Below are 19573 nucleotides of genomic sequence, written 5' to 3'. Positions count from 1 at the left end.
CCCTATGAGCTCACCACAGTTACGGTTTCCCACAGGATGGAGCTAACAAGATCAGCTCCCCTGCAGACAGCACTAAGTATGGGCTGGAACTGAAGTGGGTTTTATCAAAATACATTGTATACATGTAGGAAATTGTTACACAATATTTTTTTCAAGATGGGGTTTCTCTGTAGCTTTGGTGCCTGTCCTGGAACTAGCTCTTGCAGACCAGGCTGGCCCCGAACTCACAGAGATCCGCCTGCCTCTGTCTCCTGAGTGCTGGGATTTAAAGGCGTGCACTACCACCGCCCAGTTCCATGGGATCCAACTCCCTCTTCCAGCCCCCATGAGCACCAGGCAAGCACATGGTGTATGTGCATATCGGTAAAACAATTAGACACAGAAAAATAAATAAATACATCTTTTTTTAAAAAAAGAGAAAGCGTATTTTTTAAAGGTATCTTGTTTGGTGATAGGTCACATGACTTCAGAAGGAGTCTTGTCTCACACCTGACAGGAAGTATTGCTACAGTGAAAGACCAAGGAGACACTGAGCACACATTCCGGCCAGGTCCTCCGGTTCCCCCTAGCCCCATTAGATCAGATCCCTTTGGTCCAGTCACTTTAGATACGAAGTTCTTTCTCCAACAGATCCAAGAGCTAAAATAACATTCCCAGGCTGGAGCTGGAGCTCAGCTGGCAGGGAGCTTGCTGAACATGCCCAAAGCCCTGGGCTCCATGCCCAGCACCACATGGACCAGGTTTGTTGGTGCACGCCTGTAATCCCAGAGACTTAGGAGGTAGAGGCTGGAGTATCAGACATTCAGAGTCACCCTCATATATATACAGCCAGTTTGAGGACAGCCTGGGCTACATGTTTCAAAAACAAAAAGTCTTTCCTGGGTTCCCTGGGTTTTAGATCTTCATCTCCAAAGGTTCTTGTGTCTGACTTTGCCATGCTACACGAGTGCAGGCTAGCCCTGGGTGGGGTGAGGAAAGTCAGCGTGCCTTTTCTGGTCCTATGGAGGCCATGATGAAGTCTCCCATGATGCAAAGAAGAATGAAAATCAAACCACACCTGTTTTTGCTCGAGCATGGAGCCGCTGCTGACCCTGAGGAGGGTCGTTCCATGCGCCAACTGCTGTGGGGGACATGTGCTCACTCCTGCGTGAAGACATCCTTTGCGCCAGTGATTCTTCCTCTGGGAATTTAACCTCGATCCATTTTATAGTTGTGCTCTGGTAACACAAGGCTACCCCCGAAGGGTTGTTGAAATATGAGATTACAGATATGTCAAAAGGATGTTTTAGGGCGGAATAAAATAACTTCCTTACAATATTGGGTAGAAGACTGTATATCATAAAAACCTCTGTAGTCTCCTAATTCTACAGGTTCAAAGCAATCTGTTCAGCATTCCTAAAGATTGTATCAAACAGCTTATGAAGGCTTACAAAGAGATGATGATAAGAACTATTGAAGCAAACTTTTTAAAAAAGGTCTACCAGAGCAACCTAATAGCCTCTGAAGAGAGCTGTGTGTCCATGGAGACATCATTCTGATCAGGTTAGTATTATGCAATAGCAGTGGGGAAGGACGGATTCCTTCTTAAAGAGATGATATTGTAGTTCAAAGATATGACAAGGCCGAGAGGATAAACCAGCGGGCAAAATGCTAGCCTTGTAAGCACAGAGATGTGAATTTGACTCCCAGAATTCATGTTACAAAAGAGATGGCTGTAGGGATGCGTGCTTGCAATAGTGATGTGTGTTGCAGTAGTGATGCATGTTTGCAATAGTGATGTGTGTTTGCAATAGTGATGCATGCTTGCAATAGTGATGCATGCTTGCAATAGTGATGCATGCTTACAATAGTGATGCGTACTTGCAATAGTGATGTGTGCTTGCAATAGTGATGTGTGCTTGCAATAGTGATGCATGCTTGCAATAGTGATGCGTGCTTGCAATCCCAGTGCAAGGGAGGCAGAAGCATGTGAAGCCTGGGGCTCCCTGGCTCACCTTCTCCATCAGTTCACAGGCCATCTGGAAACGAGGGGTGACACCTGAGGAACAACAGCCTAGTGTTATGCCCAGATCATGGAGTCCCCCAAAAAACTTGGAGACCAAGTTCTGTATGTAAAAGCAAAGAGCCTTTATTCTTACACAAGTTTGCAAACTCAATCTCTCCATGTGTTCAGCATATTGGAGTGATCCGAGAGCCCCAAGCTCAGTTGGGGCTGGGTTTTTATAGTAACAAAGGTGGGGTGAGGAATTTCTAAAGTTCAGGACCCCTGATTGTCTGATATTTGTCTAGGAGTGTCTGGTGAAAAAGCAATGGATGTGCGCTGGCAGGTGATCCTATCTGCAATGGTTGGAATGTAGGAATTTCCTTTGGATGGTCTGTTCCTGGGTAGTGCCTGGGTAGTCTCAGTTTGTGGTCTTTCTTGGAATCAGAGTAAACTACTGAGACTCAGGCTTCTATTGAGCTTGTCGTGACTGGGTGCTACACCAAGGTTGTCTTCTGGCCTCCAGGGGAGTGCACACACGTGTGCACCTGTGAGCACAAACCCACACAAAGGCAGTGTGTGTGTGAAGCACCAGACCTGGTGGAACACATCTGTGATCTCACTTAGGAGGCTGAGGAAGAAGGATCATTGCAGATTTGCAACCAGCATGGGCTACACAGGAAGACCCCTGTCTCAATAAAAACAAATCATATATTAATGTGTTTATGTATGATGTGTGTGCACACACATGCGTGCGCACACACACTCTTGTGCACATAACTCTGCAATCTGGCAAGGAGAGGACATTTGGTACCACCAAATTGACAAAATTAAACTGCCTGAGGAACACTGGGACTGCCATCTACCTCAAAGTTTTATTTTATTTTATTTTATTTTATAAAAGTTAAACCAGGCAGAATTAAGCAATGTATTATTTAGAGCCACACAGCTATGTGGTAAGAATGCAGAAGAGAACGATGGATACAATCTTCTGGACCGTGTCGACCTTTGAGGGTATAAGAGGGCGTGTGGAATGATTAGGAATACCCACGATGCTTTAAAAATACTGAGAACAATCTGCTATTCCCTAAGTGGACAAGCTTTAACAAATAAAAAGTGCATAGTTCAGAATAATTATAGGAAGAACGAGGTGTGCTTAGGTTGCCTGTCAGTTTGGTCTGACAGGCAACAGTGAGTTCAAGAAAGTTCTGTCTTCCACCCCAAGCAGGGGAGGGGACCCAGCACATTTCCAGTTTTATGTGTAATTTAGTCTATGTTCTGCCGCTAGCGTGTGTCCTATAGGACATCTTTCACAGGGATCACAAGAATCTAGCAGTAGCCACGGCTTCTGAACAGGAAGGGTGGGAAAAGGGCTGGGGTTTTTGTTGTTGTTGTTGTTGTTTTTGTTTGTTTGTTTTTTTCCCCACTGTGTGCGGCTTGCATATTTTGAATTCGACCCCCTTGTGCACCGATGCTCCCTGGCTGATGAGGGCCTTTCCCAAGAGTCCTGCGGTGCTACCACTGTCTGGGACTGCACGGGTATGGGCTGCCTGTTCACACAGCACAGGAACTCAGGACTAGGCAGGAGACTGGATAAAAAGGAATCGGGGGCCACCGTTGTTAAAGGTGGACTACAGTCGAGTATGAGGACACACTGCCATCCCCATCCACTGCAGGAATCAGGTCCTGGCTGGTGCTGGCTGTGGAAACTGTACATCACTGCATTGTAGCCGGCTTGAAAGAGAAACTAGGGCGGCCGAGCGGGGTCTGAACTTCACAACTTCCTGAGACGAAGACACGGAGGACCAGGGAAAGAACCTTGGAGCTGGAGAATGACAGCCACCTCCAGCTGCGCTTTCCACTTCAACGTTGGGCCCAAGACCAAGCGAAAAACTACAACTCCCAGCAGCCACACACACACAGTGCGCAGGCGCAGAGCGGAGCGCTGGAGGGTGAAAACACACGCAGAGCAAAGACTGTCGGGAAGACGTGGCTCTAGGCCGCACGGAGCGAAATGGGACGCAGGTGCAGAGCAGAGGCTGCCGGGAGCGCGCGGCCGGAGTGGGGCGCAGGCGCAGAGTAGAGGCTGCCGGGAGCGCGCGGCGGGGCGGAAGTGGCCGCCCGCCCCGTCCGGCCCTACACAGGTAGGCGGCAGCCCGCGGGCCCCGGAGCCAGGCTCTCAGTGGGTGAGTGACGGCGCGCCTGCGGCCGGGTGCCCTCCACCGCCGGGTTCTGGGGCCTGTCGCCGCCCGCACCCGTCCAGCCTGCTCCCGGGCACCTCAGGTTCCCTCCGCAGCTAGCCTGGGACCGGTGCCACAAACGGGAGAGCGCCCCTCTGATGAGTGTGTAGTGCTGTGCCCCCGAGGAGGAGTGGGAGACCTCTTCCTCTCCGGACTAGCGCGCTTCAAGCCCCTAGCGACAGCCCCTTCTTCCCGCCCTGCCCCGCCTGGGCCTCCCCAGTTTGACACTGGCTCGCATCTGTAACAGAGCCACGTATCCGCCCACCCCGTCCCCACCTGTAACTGCCCACCTTCCTGCCCCCGTCCTGGCTCTCGTTTTCAATGAAGACTGCACCTTCCTCTGGGCAGCACTATGCTCTGTTTCCTCTTACTACCCTCCCTGCCCCTTCTGCACACACCCCCTAGTCCTCGCCTGCACATACAACCCGATTCTCAGCTGGGTTCTCGCAGCCTCCAAGACTGGCAACCCCTGGTCCATCCTTGTTGCTTGGTGTCCTAACCGTCCTTCCTGCGGCGGGCACCCATGACACTCCTCCACCTGCAAGCATCTTTCCTGCAGTCGCTCAGGAGGACCTCAGTAACCAGCTTCATTTCCCATTCCGGTCTCAGAACTATAGACTTGAAGCAGAGACCTGGGAACCTGGTCTCATGGTGTCAGTGGCATCTGGCTGGCCAGAACTGGCAAGCCCCTAAGACTTAACAAGGGGGCGTGCATGCAGAGCTGTGTTGGTAGCTCCTCCTCCCTGCCCCTCTGTGGAGCTTGACTGAGGACCATCTTTCTGGACTGGGCCCCACAGACCGTCCTTTTTGCTGCTCCCCAGATCTCAACGTGGCAGTCCTGCTGGGACCTGTGAGTCCACAGGCCCTCGCTGCTGACCTCCGCCTTCTGTGTGCCCCGAGGCCTAGTGGAAGGTACATTGGAGGAGCCAGCCTAGTTCTTTCTGGATAAGACAAGGGATTTGTGTCATAGAGCGCCAGCTAAGTCTCCTTCCCTTTACAGTTGTGACCTTGCTTCCACAGCCTGCAGCTGCTCTACGGAGTACGTGAGAGCATTTTTACCCAGCTGCCCAACAGCACACCCCATCTGCTGTGCCCGCGGAGCAGAGGGCATGGGAAGAAAGGTCTAGAGTGTGCAGGCGGCAGGTGCCCCCTTTTCACCCTCCGCCTGAACGTGGCATGTGTGCCCGTGAAGCTCCCACAGACACGTGTGACCCTGTCATCTGAGTCTCCGACCGGCCTTCACAGCGGTGTGGCTGTCCTCAAGGTGGCTGTGCAGGTATGTGGCCCAGCGCGTTAGCATGTGCTCTTGCAGGATGCGGGGCTGTCGGCTACACGCCTCCCTTTCTCTGCAGAGTGGAAGCCAGTGTGTGTGGAGAATTCCTGGCAAGCTTGTCTTAAATGCCAGCATCAAAGGAATTAGAGCCCTATATATTGATTTCACATAACTTATTTTCCTTTTTACCAACACAGGATAGTTGGCTAGGAAAAAAAATACTTATTATTAATAAGTCTGCATGGAGCAGCGTTAGGGCTCCTCTTGGTGGACATTTCTCTCTTGAATCCCAGTTTCTCTCCAGTAGGCACAGCCATTGAGTACTTCACCTGTGTCTGGTGTGGGCAGGGACAGGAAATGAGGTAGAAGCTTAGGTCAGTGCCAGCACATCAAGAGTGAGCAACTGTGCGCAGTGAGGAACAGGTGAGCATGGCCCACCAGCGGATCCAGTCCCCGGAGCCTGCACGGAGAGAAGCTCTGGAACAGTGCAGCTTGTGCCCCCAGGGTGCAAGCATGCATTCTGGAATTGTGTGCTGGGCTCAGTCGGTCTGGGACTGTCATAGCCCTGGTTTCAGGCACCCTGGCATCCAGTGTGTGGGGTGTCCCTTTGACCCAGACAGGGCACTGGGGATACAGATGAAGCAGATGGGACAGTGTTGTGATGCCACAGATGCAAACCAGGAAGGGTCCTGAAGCTTCTCTGCCCACCCTAGGAAAGGCCTGGTGTGAACTGTAGTGAGCCTCAAGTCAGCCATGTTGCCCCTGCGAATGCTACGTGGAGTATAAAAGGGAATCAAGGTGGAAATGCCTCACCTGAAACCGGGGAGGTTTTCTCAAGGGCAAATGTGACCTCAGGGCTCCTCAGACTGTAAGGTAGGCAGGAGAGCAAGAGGGAAAGGCTGCAAAAATCCACTGGTGGGTGTCAGTATTGCTGGCCCTAAATGGGGAGGAAGGAGCCACAGGCTGGAATGAGATCAGCCTTTGGGTGCTGGCAGAGACCAGGAAGTGGATCTTCCCCAGAAGTCTTGGAAAGGAAGCCAGCCTTTGGGTGTAGCCCGGTGAGGCCAATCCAGACTGCTGCAGGCCTGGGAAGTAATGGTGTGTGATGTTTCTGCTACTATGCCCCCAGTGACTAGTTACAGCCCAGGAAAACAACACTCCTGCTGAGAAGCTGCCCTAAAAACAGGCTGGAAAAAGTCCTACACCAGTAGCACAGAAGTTGACTCAGGAGAGAATTCCCACTGCCTTGTGTGCATGACGCTGTGGGGTGGGGTGCAGATGTCAGAGATCCCACACGTGGCCTTTGAGGAGGAGCTGAGTGGCCTCCGTAGTCCCTGGAGCACACATTTCCTTTCTTCCCGTCTCTCTGGACTGTCCACCTGCCCTACATCGGGCATGGAATTCGTAGGTACAATGCTGAGCTTGGCAAAGCCCAAAACCTGGAGCCAGCCTCCACGTCCAGGTGTCTAAGTGGTGGCTGTACACAGGTGTGTTTCCTAGGGACTGCTGGGAAGCCCTGGGTGTCTGCCGCCTCCTTCCCCAGCAGTCTGCTGCTCAGGGGCTTTGTGTGGTACCGTGTGGTAAAGAAATGAGCTTCAGATTGAATAGAATAGACACATGAGGCCTGTCCCCTCTCTGGTGTGGAAGGAGTGGGAAGCCCTTTCTGCAGGAGGGAGGAGAGAGGCAAGAAAATCACGCTAAGAATGGCCCTTCCTTGATCCTGGAGGGGAGGAGTCAGCTCTGGCAGCCGCCTTAAACCTGTTTGAGCTGCCACCTCTTACACACACTGGCCTCTTGTGAAGGAAGCAAGAGGGAGGAACGGGCCACCTTGGCTATAGTCCGCAGAATGCTGTACAGACCCAAGGTTGCTCATGGAGGTAGGTGCCCTCTGTGGCTGTGGCTTTTCCTTTGGTCATCTAGAAACAGCCTTTGGAGTGGACAGACAGATGCATGTGTCTAATGTGAGATATGGCCTGTGTTTTATGTTGAAGTTAGCTCTTCAAGACTCACTGCATAAGAGGGGTGGGGAGGAAGGGCACCTTTGGATGCTAGGCACTTCTGATGGCTCTTTCTGGTCATGTCTGCTGGAGTAGGGTTGGCTCTGGCTCAGAGCCTGGGGAGACCCCGTCTGCAGGCCACGTTCCAGTGCCCCTGGCTGTCCTGAAGGAACTGTGACTTTACAGTGCTCAGGTCAGATGGACAAACTTTCTTGTCGCAACCATGTAGACTCCATAATGACCTCAGGGTTCCTGTGGGGGTGGCAGGAGACAACCCCAAGCCTGTCCTTTCCTGGGACTGTGGTCTGTCTGGTCCCTTGCATCTACTGGCTCCTGTCTTGTGGCCTTGTCAGCGTCTACAGCCACAGGACACAGTCAGTCTTGAGCACTAAACAGCCATGGTCCCAGGACACCGGTGGAAAGGGAACTGACTTGAAACTGTCTTCCTAGAGAAGGAAAGGAAGACCAGCGGAGGGCCATCTGATGGGGATATTCACAGAGGCTTCTGGAAGGCAGGAGCTGTTTCTAGAAGCCTGATATTGTGGAGAGCAGCAAACCCCCCCCCCTTTAATCAAAGGTGCCTGAGCCCCATTGGTTTCCTGTCTCTCGCTCTCAGACAGTCCCTTCCCTTGAGGTATAGGTTGGCTGAGTGCAGGTGGTCCTTGGGCCACCGTCCGGAGGGGTCTGGGTTCCTAGTGTCCTATAGAGAATGATGTATACAGTAGTCTGAGGTGGCCCGCATGTTACATACAGGTCTGGAGAGTCAGTGACCCAGAATTCTCGGTGTCATTGTCATTGCTACAGGGCAGAAATTAGGGTGTCTTAGAGCTCTTTCCAAAGGTTCTAGGGAGGAACTCATTCTTTGTCCTCCAGCTTCTCATGCATTTCTGGGTTTGGGGCCATATCAACACCCCAACCTCTGTCTCTGTGGTCATGTGACCCTCTCTCTACCCATTCCTCCCTGCCTTTTACACACAGACACACACACACACACGAAAGCTCATTCCACAGAAGGCTGAGGCAGAAGAATTGTCTCGAGTTCAAGGCCAGACCCTGTCTCTACAAAGAGAAAAGAAATACCTATGATTGCATTTTTGTCCTCCTGGACAGCCTTCTCGTTGAGGTCCTTAATCACTCCCTCAAAGTCTGAACTGGCGTGGAAGGCTCCTGGGTAGGGGATAGTGATGGTAGCAGCCTCCCACGGGAGGGATGACTTGCTAGGCAAGAACACATGGCCAGAGAGGGTCATACAGTGACAGCATGGCTGTTAGGGCTCCTGCATGGCCTGTGTTCTGCCAAGAAGCTGGTCTGCAGTCAGGGGAGGTGTCTAGGCTATAAAGACACCTGCCAGCCCCAGGGCCAGCAGAGAAGTCTCCCTAGCTATAGGAGGGACAGTGTAGCTCAGACCCGGGCCAGGGCAGCACGGTGGAAGAGAGCACATTGAGTGTGGTGCTCTTGAGATGCTGAGCAGGGCACTAGAGCGGCCAGGGAGACCTGCTCCTACGTGGACTTTCATTCCTCTCTCTGTTCGTGTCCCAGAGAAGACAGTCCAGGAGCATACATGACCCAGCCAAGTGGACAGGATGTCTGCAGACCAAAGCAGGGGCCGAGGAACCCGTGTCAGCCCACTGGGGTAGCTGTGTCCTGTCTCAGCTGCTCCAAGGGCCTCTTGGAGCAGGCGGGCTGGTGACTTGAGCAGTGAAGGTGCGGTGGCTCATAGGAATGCAGAGTGTGTTGAACACAGCCAAGTTTGTGGGTTGCAGAGACTGAGGATGATGACGGTTCATAGTGCGTAGCACTCTGTATAGTGATCATATCTGTTGGGCCTGTGGCTCACGCTGGGCTGCTGAGTAGTTTGTTTATCAGGGCCTTGATCTGGAGCAGTGCACTTTCAGAACGACTGAAGGGAACCTCACCATGGTGTTGATCTTTGACCCCTTCGGAAGATGTGTGCCAATTTTCTCTTGGCTGCAAGCTCTGAGCTGGGTGCCAGAGATGGAGCAGGAAGCCCTGACCCTATGGAGTTCTCAACAGAAAGAGAGCAGATGTGAGGAGCCTCCCAGGAACCCCGGGGGTGCGAGTGAATCAGCTATGCAGAACAGAGCAGGTCTCCTGGGCCAGGGGGTGGTGAGGTTTGCCCTGGAAATGAGGACCCTCATGCTTAGTGGTTGGGACCAAGAGGATGCCAGGGAGGACCAGGGAGCCCTCAGAGGTTGCATAGCAAGTAGGGCTGGCTACTGGGTGGCAAAGGGCTCTGAGGAGGAGAGAGGCTTTGGATGGGAAACCGCTGCCGTTGGGGAAGGCAGAGGAAGGTGCTGAGGCCACTTCTTGTCACCGTGGCAGTTTGAAGCATGACATCTACATAAAAGCTGCACCTTTTCTGTGGGTTTTATGAGAATTTTGACTTGGTGGTCGTGCTTGTGGATTAATTGGCTTGAGGCTGGGGAACTCAGGCTTATATTTTGAAATAGTGTCTAAGGTGCAAGTGGGGATTGGAATGTGGCAGTATTTGTCACTTGGCAGAGCTCAGTACCACATCCGGGATAAGGATATAGTACTGATACACTGGGTCTAGCCGCCGAAGCCATGGCAATAGGGAGTGTGTGAGGAGAGCCTGAGGGAGTCCCGAGGAGGCACTGCCAGCATGGGGTGGGGACACTTTGATGGCACAGTGGCCCCAAAGGCCAGAGAGCCTTCTCCTGCCCTTGCTGAGCAGCCTACAGCATGGGGAGAGCACCTCTGCAGCCCCTGGACAGAATCTTGTGGTTGGAGTACAGTGGCACCCACAAATGTCAGGGGAAGGACTGAAGGACTAAGAGCAGTGGCGGCCATACCTTCTGGGCAGGAGACACCTCTCCACCACAGTCAGCACTGTGTGGAGGCTTTGTGGCACTGAACTGTGTGGTCTGCTAGGAGCAGGCAGAGCAGGCAGCTGCGGGGAGGTAGAATTCCCAGCTTCCTCCCGTGCTCTGGGCCTGTAGCTGTGCCATGGTATAGAGTCCAGCTTGGACCTGGAGCCAAAAGCATGCCCCAAGTTGTACGGTAGGCAGTGCTGAGAGACAGCACCAAAAACAGTAGCAGAGCATTTGTGCTACCTACACTTCTTCTTTGTGTTGAACATTACAGAACCTGCCCAGGAAGTAAAGGCTCAGTGACCCCAGTCTGATACGAGGGAGGCCCTGCCCGGGCAGTAGCCTAGAGAGCAGGGTGGTTAGAGAAGATTTCAAGAGACAAGTCAGGCTCATATCTGCATGTCTGTTAGAGCATCTGCCAGCTGCAGGCACTAGCCCTCGCCTTCCGTCCCCTCTGCTTTATTACTTTGGAAACACTTGTCATCCTGCTGAAGAACAGCTGACCTCCGTGTTGGGGTCAGGGTTTGGCCAGTACACTACTGCCATGAAGTGCTGTCTCTGCTGAATGAGGCTGACTCAGGACTGGAGAAGTGTCCTCCGGAGCTCACTGCTGCTCTCCTCTCCCTGATCTAGGTCCTGCCTAGCGCGCAGTCTGATGCCCATCCAGCCCTTTGACCACCGGGAATGGAATGAGCCTATGCACTCCCTCCGGATCACTGTAGGGGGCCTTCCTGTGCTGGCATCCATGACCAAGGCCACAGACCCTCGCTTCCGCCCCCGCTGGAGGGTGATCCTGACTTCCTTTGTGGGTGCTGCCCTCCTCTGGCTGCTGTACTCCCATCATCAGGCCCCAGTACCTGGCAGATCCTCTGCCCACAATGCACACAGCCGGAGGTTCAGCCCGGATCATGTGTCTCGCTACAATGACACCTACCCCCTGTCCCCGCCACAGAGGACTCCAGGTGGGACTCGCTACCGGATCGCAGTCATTGCTGACTTGGACACAGGGTCCAGGGCCCAGGAGGAGAACACTTGGTTTAGTTACCTTAAGAAAGGCCACCTGACCCTGTCAGACAGTGGGGACAAGGTGACTGTGGAGTGGGATAAAGACCATGGAGTCCTGGAGTCCCACCTGGCAGAGAAGGGGCGGGGCATGGAGCTCTCTGACCTGATTGTCTTCAATGGGAAACTGTACTCTGTGGACGACCGTACAGGGGTCATCTACCAGATCGAAGGCACCAAAGCAGTGCCCTGGGTGATCCTTTCTGATGGTGACGGAACCGTGGAGAAGGGTAAGTAGAGCCAAGGCTATGTCCATTGCCCCCCTTGCTGCTTCTGGGACCCTGGTCCTCATCGTGTGCTCCTAAGACACAGTGTGTCATAGACAGTATCACTCTCGGCAGGTGCTCACCTTCAAACCGGCTACTCAGTGGTTCACCATGATCTCAGGCTCTAATCAATTTATTGGGGCCACAGGTCAGTGCCGCTACCCAGGCTGCTGTGAGCCCAGTCCAAGGGTCTCTGTGTGGAGCAGCAGTGACACCTGAGCCCCATGTGTAGCAGAGAGGAGCTGCTGCCCCTCAGAGTAGGGGACAGCAGATCTGCTATGTCCCCACAGCAGACTCCTCGGGTGGAAGGAGAGCTGCCTTCGTTGGCCCTCTCACTGCCTGCCAGGCCTGGCCTGGGTGAGGAAATCACTAGTGTTTGTCCAAGGCTCGGCTCTCGGAAGAGGCCGTCTCCACCTGGGTACAGTGATGGTGTTGCTTACCATTTCCTGCCTGTAACCTTCGGGGTGTGGGGTGGCTTTCCCCTGAGTGGGAAGAATGCTGGATAATGGGGTACTGGGGGCTGATCTGTGGTTGTTCATCCAGAAGGGTCCCAAGTCTGGCAAATGGAGCAGCTTCTCTCATGGAGGCAGCTCAGAAGACTCATGCGGTCACTCGGGCTACAGGAATCATGCCAGTCCCTCCAGAGTCACTCCGGGGGGTGTCAGGGACCTCCGTCCTTCTACAGTGGGGAGGCAGGTGCAGCTTTGGCCTCCCAGGGGCTAGGGAGCGTGCAGGAGATAGAGAGCTAGCCTGTGGGAACGTCAGGAAGGAGAGCTCTGACAGCGCAGGCTTCACCGCCTGCCTGATTGAAAGGGAAGGCAGCTCTGGAGTAAATGCTCTGAGGTGAAGGCGAGGATGGTGAGGGTTGCTGCCTAAAGATCCTAAAGACCCTGTCCTTCTACTTCCTTCCCCGGCTGTGGGAAGAACAGACCCACACAGTGGTGGCAGGTGAGAGGCCAGCAATGGGTGGTCCTCAGTGGCAGGTAACTGGCTCCACAGAGCACTTGGAAGCTCGGATTGCTGCAGCACAGGAGGTCTGAGATGGTCTAATGCCGGCCTTGAGCCGTTGCCCAGGAGACAGGCTCCTTGGAAGAAAGGGGGTAAGAAAGAAGAGGATGTGGACTTGGGGACCCACTCTGGCTCTGCCAGGCTCCCTTCAGGGCCTCTTATCCCAGCCTGCAGTGAACCTCAAGGAAGGTCACTTGTGACATCCAAGAGGCGTGGCACCACTCTGGATGCAGTTGACAGTAGCTCAGGCGAGAGCCAGGCTGGGCATGGGACATGGGGACCAGGGTCTCAGGCTCGCCCCTCTTGTTGCCCCAGGATTCAAAGCTGAGTGGCTTGCTGTGAAGGACGAGCACCTGTATGTGGGTGGCCTGGGCAAAGAGTGGACCACCACCACAGGGGAGGTGATGAACGAGAACCCCGAGTGGGTGAAGGTGGTAGGCCACAGGGGCAGCGTGGACCACGAGAACTGGGTGTCCAGCTACAATGCTTTGAGAGCTGCCGCTGGGATCCAGCCGCCAGGTAAGGCATCTTCCTAAGAGGTCCCAAGTATAAAGACTTCACAGCTGGCTCAGGTGTGTTGGTGACAGTCATTCGCTGAATCCAAAGGTCACTCCTCGTGGGCGTAGATTCTGAGACAGAGAAGCCATTTCTGTTTCTGTTCCTTACTAGTTCAACAGATGGCCTCTGCCCACTGCCCACTAAAGTCCCCTCATCCACATAAAGTGTTCTTCATTTGGGGGTCACGGCCCTCATAAGCAGAGGAGGAGATGGGTAGGGACTGAGGTGCCTTCCCCTGGCTCTGAGTGTGACCTTTGTCTGAAGGAGGCTGAGTCGGGTGTGGGACAAAGTGCAGCAGGGAGCCAAGACCCAGAGAACTCTTCCGTGGGTGCTTCACCTCAGCTTCATGGCTGCTGCTCTGCCTGCTGGGTTTCCCCTTTTGACTCTCTGATCTCCTGTGTGCCCCGTGATCAGCACCAAGGGGGAAAAAAACTGGTGAAGGCTGCAGCCCCTATGGGGACCTGAGGGCAGCTAGTGGGGACATGAAGCCCTGCCCACTCAGCGTTAGGCTCTGGCCATGCTGTGTCTGCACATGGCTGCCCTAGATAACCCAGATCAGCTGTAGGCTGTCCTCCAAAGGGCTGGGGATTATTACAAAGGGTAGAGTGAGACCATCAAATGTCGTCTCTGGGATGGCTAGACTGATGTGTGGTGACTGTCGGTCTCTGCTGTGACCCCAGGCTACCTCATCCACGAATCCGCCTGCTGGAGTGACACGCTGCAGCGCTGGTTCTTCCTGCCACGCCGGGCCAGCCACGAACGCTACAGCGAGAGGGCCGATGAGCGCAAGGGCAGCAACCTCCTGCTGAGCGCAGCCCCAGACTTCAAGGACATCTCCGTGAGGCGTGTGGGGGAGCTGGTCCCCACACATGGCTTCTCATCTTTCAAATTCATCCCTAACACTGACGACCAGATCATCGTGGCTCTCAAGTCAGAAGAGGACAGCGGCAGGATTGCCACCTACATCATGGCCTTCACGCTAGATGGCCACTTCCTGCTTCCAGAGACTAAGATCGGCAGTGTCAAGTATGAAGGGATAGAGTTCATCTAGATGAGTAAGTTCCCATGCCCGGCAAGGCGTGGGCAAATCGCCCGAGGCACCGCCAGGACTCAATTTCATAAAAACCAGAGGAACACACTTTGACTTGTTTGTTGTTTTCTTTTTTAACTGAGCTGTATGCCTGGATAGAGGTTTCCAGAATAGGAAACTGAGTTCCAGGCCATGTGACAAAGCTTCAGGAGACGTTCTGAAGCTGGGAGCAAGGGCAGGCAGGAGTCCTGTACAGGAAAGGCAGGGAGGGTCTCTGCCTACCCATGCCTCACTCTGCACTGCCACCTTGTGATAGGGATTGGTCACTGCTGCGGGTGCCTTTTGAGCACTGGCCTTCAAAATCCAGCCACGCCTCTCCTTTCCTCCGTCTCTTGCCTAGGTCTCTTGCCTTTCTGAGTTCTCTGGCCAGTAAGTATCTGAGGCAACAGGTGTGCTGAGTCTCAGCCTCACCCTGGGAGCACAAGGCAGTTTGAGGGTGGGACTGCCAGATAGGCACTCCAAGGCACCCCTCTTCCTCCTGTGTGCAGACCCTTGGAAAGTAAATGTTTACGCGGCAGGGCGAGGGCCCCACCCCTTGGGACACACCTGCCCACACTGCCGAAACCATTCTAGCGCAGGATTGCTGCTTCCCATGGCCCTCGGGAGGATCTAGGGCTGTGCAGGCCTTTGAATTATTAACTTATTTTTATTAAGGTAATTTCCTTTTCTACAGAACAGTCACCAAGTCTTATCACACAGTGAGGGTGGAGTTCCCACATCTACTCCCTGCAGCAACAGAATCATCAACGTAGCCGCAATGGCGAAATTATCTTTTACAGAAAGGGTCTCTGGATCTTAGCCTCTGCCTCCTAGCAACTTCAGAAGCTGCCATGTCTTCCCTTCCCAGCAGTGGCTGAGGGAGGGCTCTAGAGACCTGTCCCTGTTGTCCCCTGCATTTTTTGCTGGCTCCCAGTGAGCATTTAGCAGCCTTCTGTTTTCTGTCACTTTCTGTTCATGCTCAAGAGCAAAGGCTGCAGAGTCAGGGTCAGAGGTTGCCCTGTAGGTAGCAGCCACCTTAGTCATCCTGCAACGCCCTTAGGCTCGGACACGGGTACTGCCACGGGCACAGGTCTCTGATAGCCCTCATAAGCCCCCTTCCACTGGGAAGCGAGGCAGACCACTGCCACTGGGGCTCTCACTACCCACATGGCAGCCTGTTGACTGGGGACGGTGACATCTTTGTGTACTGTCTGTGTGTTGCTGAGAGCTAAGCCATACCTCTTCGATGTGTGTCAACTGTGTTGGAGTGTGCTTCTAAACTGAAAGGGAGAAAATGGACCCCGTGGAGTCAGTGTGGCCCTGAGGTAACACAGCACAGCCTTCACCTTCCTTTCCCTGACCAAAGCAGAGTGATTGTGTCCTTCCCCCCTCCTCCATTTGTTTTGTAAACAATAAAGTGTCAGGGGACTGTGCTTCTCTTGTCTTCTGTGTTGGCTGTTGCCAAGGGCTCTGTCCCGATGTGTCTAACCAAGTGGGGTTGCAAGCTTTGGGGTCATGATAAGCTCCTCACAACTCCAGGCTTGGATCTCGGATCTCACGGCAAGAGCAGTGTGTAAGGCTGTCTCCAGCACTTCAGGCTCTGTCCCACCCCACCTCTCCTCCCTGTTAAATCCCGGTGTCTGTACTATGTGCTATACAGTACTACGCCTGTAGCTCCTGACCATCCTGTAGTATGCAAGCCAGGGAACCCAGCTGAGAGACTTAAAAATAAATCACATGCACAGAGACTCGAGACATGGGTCACTCTTGATACAAGAATGCCAAGTTTATTGTGCTCAGGGGAAGCTTATCTAGGGCTATGGCCACGCCCCAGCTCTCGGGATCTTTCAGCTGCAGACCCACCAGCCTGCCATCAGGGTCCCGTGCTCAGAGCAGCTGAGTGATGCTCAGAGCAGCTGCAAGCATAGGAAAAACAAGTTGCTCACAGGGACTTCAGGGTCCAGGGGTCCACAGCCCCCAATAGCTTCCAACATCTCCCCACTCTGCCTGTTACTGGAGTCAGGACCACAGCAGTCACAAGCCAGGCTTGGTGTCCCAACCTCCACAGACAACATCAGAGAAGGGTTCGCTCAGTGTGGTCACCTTGGGCAGAGACAAGGAAAAAGACCCAGTGTGGGCCAGTAAAGCAGCTCAGCGTGGACAGTGCCTGCCGTACGAACCTGACAGATTGCCCCTTGGAACTGATTGCCAAAACCTGTCCTCTAATGTTCATATGCCTCCCTGTGGCACCCGTGCTCCCCCCCACACACACACACAGAGATACAGTGGCTCTTCAAGTCCATCTTCGGGTGCCTGGCATACAGTTAATGTTTAAATAGAGATCAAGAGTTACGCCTGGTCATGGTGTGGTCCTGCCCATCACTAACCCATCATTGTGTCTGGCCCTGGCTCCTGGGCTGTGCAGCCAGAGCATGTGGACACCTTCCAGGAGACAAGGGTCTCCTCTGGCTGGCACCAGGCCTCAGCTTTTCCTTCTTCAGGTGAGGCCCCTGGGAAAATTACAGTTTCTTGTAATCCACTACCTCAGTTTCCTGGTTGGCAGAGGGAGGGATGTGGCTATCTGTCTCTGCCCTCCCTGTGGTCCAGCTTCTATGCAGGTCATCCTGGAACCACTGCCCTGGGCTGCAGGGACCAGCGTGCGCACAAATGATGTTCACATGCCGGTCATTTGAGGGCACCGGGCCTGGAGAGTTTGCTTACAGATGACCCCGGAGCTTGTGGAGACGTGTCCCTCCGAGGATGCACACAAGTCCCCAGGCTGAGGCCAAGAGCACCCCAAAGGAGCGAGGAAGTTACCAGTGCACCACCCCTTTTCACGAGAGACTCCCCTAAACAAAGACTGTTTGGTCATACATCACCCTGTTACCTTAAGAGACCATTTTCCATTTAGTGTTAAAAAGCAAAGAAAATCACGGGTTTATTCTGTGGCCAGAGAATGGAGAAGTGGGGCCTGGCTTCCAAGGCTGGGCATGGGAGGCCACAAATGCAAAGCAAAAGAAACGAGAAGCCAGGAGGCCCCCGTGTCTTCCGGGAATTGGGCATTTCTTTTGGAGGCTTCTCTTCTGCCAGGGTCTCCGTGATTGACAGCTGTCTTGGCTCTGAGGCTCTTGTCTCTTACTGTGCATACAGTATTGGGAGGGGACTTGGGATCTGCTAGAATTCACTCACTGTGCTCCAATCTCTTCAGGGCATTATCCTGAAGAGGCCATTGTAACCTCCAGGCCCCTGTTAAAGATGATCACAGTTTGGAGGAGGGGGGACCCTGGGCTGTAAAACTCAATTTTTGTACTACTTGCTATATGGTACTACGCCTGTGGCTGCTACAGGTCGGCACATGGCCAGGAACTATGCTGAAGACTTAAAAACGCACGCACAGACAGAGGAACATGGGTCATCCTTGATACAAGAATGCCAAGTTTATTGTGCTCAGAGGAAGCTTACATAGGGCTCTGGCCATGCCCCAGCTCTCTGTGTGCTGCTCAGAGCAGAGGAAAACAAGTTGTTTTGCTCAGAGCATCTGCAAGCACGGGAAAAACAAGCCGTTCACAGGGAACTCAGGGTCCGGGGGTCCACAGCCCCCCATAGGTCCCCACACTGGGCAGCTGAACTGGAAGCAGGGCCATTTGTCCCCTCAGCTTGTTCTTCCCTACATTTACCGTGGGACTCCAGATGCATCACAGAGTTCCTGGAGCTTGGCCTCCTGGAAATCCCCATGTTGCAATGTCTGGGCCTATGCAAGACCCATCCTTTGACTTTGGAGTGGCCACAGAGCAGCTGGGCCTGCTGCAGACCACACATCTTGTGATGACCCTACCCCTGTGACCTAGCATCCTTCCCTCCATGGGAAGCATAGGGCTCTGGGCCCCCCGCTGTCTGATGGGGCTGACCAGGGATGGAGGCATCAGACAGGCCAGCACCCCAGCACCCCCTTCCTCCTTTTCACAGTCTGATCCAAGGTGACAGAAGCCACGAGTTAGCCCCCAGTTAGTTCATCAAGCTTGGACATCTCTGTAGGGTCAGGCCTGTCTCTGCCTATAGCTCTCTGCATGGTTTTCCCAGGACTGCTACGCCATAGACCCTGGAAACAGCATCTCAGCCAGTCATTGAGTTCTGACCTCTGGGCTCTGGGGCTCAAAACTTCGGGGTAAATCCAAAGTGCTTTCCAGAATTTCCTGGGGTTTCCAAAACACCAGTGCCTCTCTCCCACAGACTGATATGGACATCGGTGTCTGTCACAGGTAATTCTGGCCGGCCCCCGTTGGTGTTCTATACCCAGCCGCACGGGGCCCTCAGGAGACTACAGTTCTGTCAGGCATGTTTGGGAACTCAGCATGTCTGCTCACCACTTCCTGTCTGGGCTTGGTGCTCCCAGGTCTCGGGGCCTCCCTGTTGTCATGCCTGGGTCACAGAGCCCAGGGCACAGGGATGAAAGGATTTAGAATTGGTGTAATGGGTTTAGTAAAGAATAACACTTGGGGATGGCGCTGGAGAGAACGCTCAGCTGTTGAGTCCATTCCCAGCACCCACAGCTCAATCATCTCTAGCTCCAGTTCCAGGGCATCTGACGCACGTGGTGTGTTAAATACAGACAAAATGCGCACACACGTGAAATCAGTGAACCTTAGAAAACAGTGGACGCTGAGGACAGAAACAGTAAGTGAACTGTAAAAGAATCATACAGCTGAAAAGGAGCAGGTGATTGTATACCAATTAGAAGTCACCTGGCCTTGCCTCCTGGGCCGTCAGTGACAGATCCTTAGGGCAGAGTTCACCAGGACAGCTCAGTGTCTTGAGGTCCTAACTAGAGGCAAGGGTGAGGTGCAGGGGCGGTTAGGAATTAGGCCCCCACTGCATAGCGTTATCATAAGTCTGGGGAAGTTGGCCTTTTTAATGTTTTTATTTTAATGTGTTTTATGCGTACAGTTGTTTTTGTCAGCGTGTATAGATGTGCCCCACATGTGTGCCTGGTGCTCCATGGAGATCAGGAGAGGGCATTGTGTCCTTTAGAACTGGAGTTATGGGTGGTCGTGAGCCACCGTGTGGGTGCTGTGACCTGAACCTAGATCCTTTGCAAGAGCAACAAGTGTTCTTAGCCACTGAGCCATCTCCCCAGTCCTCTGATTTTTATTTAACTTTTTACACTTATTTACCATCTGTGCCCACATGTGTGGACATACATGCCATGGTACACATGCAGAGACCCGAAGATGACTTACAGGAGTCAGTTTTCCCCTGCAGTGAGTTCC

At 53.5% G+C, this 19573-nt stretch overlaps 1 protein-coding gene across 4 annotated transcripts; it reads left to right on the top strand.

The window, feature by feature from the left end:
* The first annotated feature begins 3987 nt into the window (after positions 1 to 3987).
* On the top strand, positions 3988 to 14375 carry Cant1 (calcium activated nucleotidase 1). Of its 4 annotated transcripts, XM_050140333.1 has the most exons (6): positions 3993 to 4167; positions 5043 to 5133; positions 5242 to 5497; positions 10977 to 11635; positions 12995 to 13198; positions 13918 to 14375. In XM_050140333.1, the coding sequence occupies exons 4-6, from the start codon at positions 10999 to 11001 to the stop codon at positions 14286 to 14288; spliced, it is 1212 nt and encodes a 403-aa protein (XP_049996290.1). In that variant the 5' UTR covers positions 3993 to 4167; positions 5043 to 5133; positions 5242 to 5497; positions 10977 to 10998; the 3' UTR covers positions 14289 to 14375. The 4 variants fall into 4 exon arrangements, with proteins under 4 accessions (XP_049996291.1, XP_049996290.1, XP_049996289.1 ...); XM_050140334.1 differs by lacking the exon at positions 5043 to 5133 and having other exon boundaries at positions 3988 to 4125; XM_050140332.1 differs by lacking the exon at positions 5043 to 5133.
* The last annotated feature ends 5198 nt before the right edge of the window (positions 14376 to 19573 follow it).

The sequence above is a fragment of the Alexandromys fortis genome, unplaced genomic scaffold, assembly GCF_014885135.2.
Source record: "Alexandromys fortis isolate MF-2015 unplaced genomic scaffold, M_Fortis_MF-2015_v1.1 scaffold_39, whole genome shotgun sequence".
NCBI classification, from domain to species: domain Eukaryota; kingdom Metazoa; phylum Chordata; class Mammalia; order Rodentia; family Cricetidae; genus Alexandromys; species Alexandromys fortis.
Note: the sequence above shows the minus strand (reverse complement) of the source record. Positions and strands in the feature narration are given on the sequence as shown.

Excerpts from the sequence above, each read along its gene's own strand:
- Cant1 (XM_050140334.1), top strand. The coding sequence starts at position 10,999 with ATGCCCATCCAGCCCTTTGACCACCGGGAATGGAATGAGCCTATGCAC. Across the intron at positions 11,636-12,994 it reads TGACGGAACCGTGGAGAAGG|GATTCAAAGCTGAGTGGCTT; the intron begins GTAAGTAGAGCC and ends TTGTTGCCCCAG. Across the intron at positions 13,199-13,917 it reads CGCTGGGATCCAGCCGCCAG|GCTACCTCATCCACGAATCC; the intron begins GTAAGGCATCTT and ends CTGTGACCCCAG.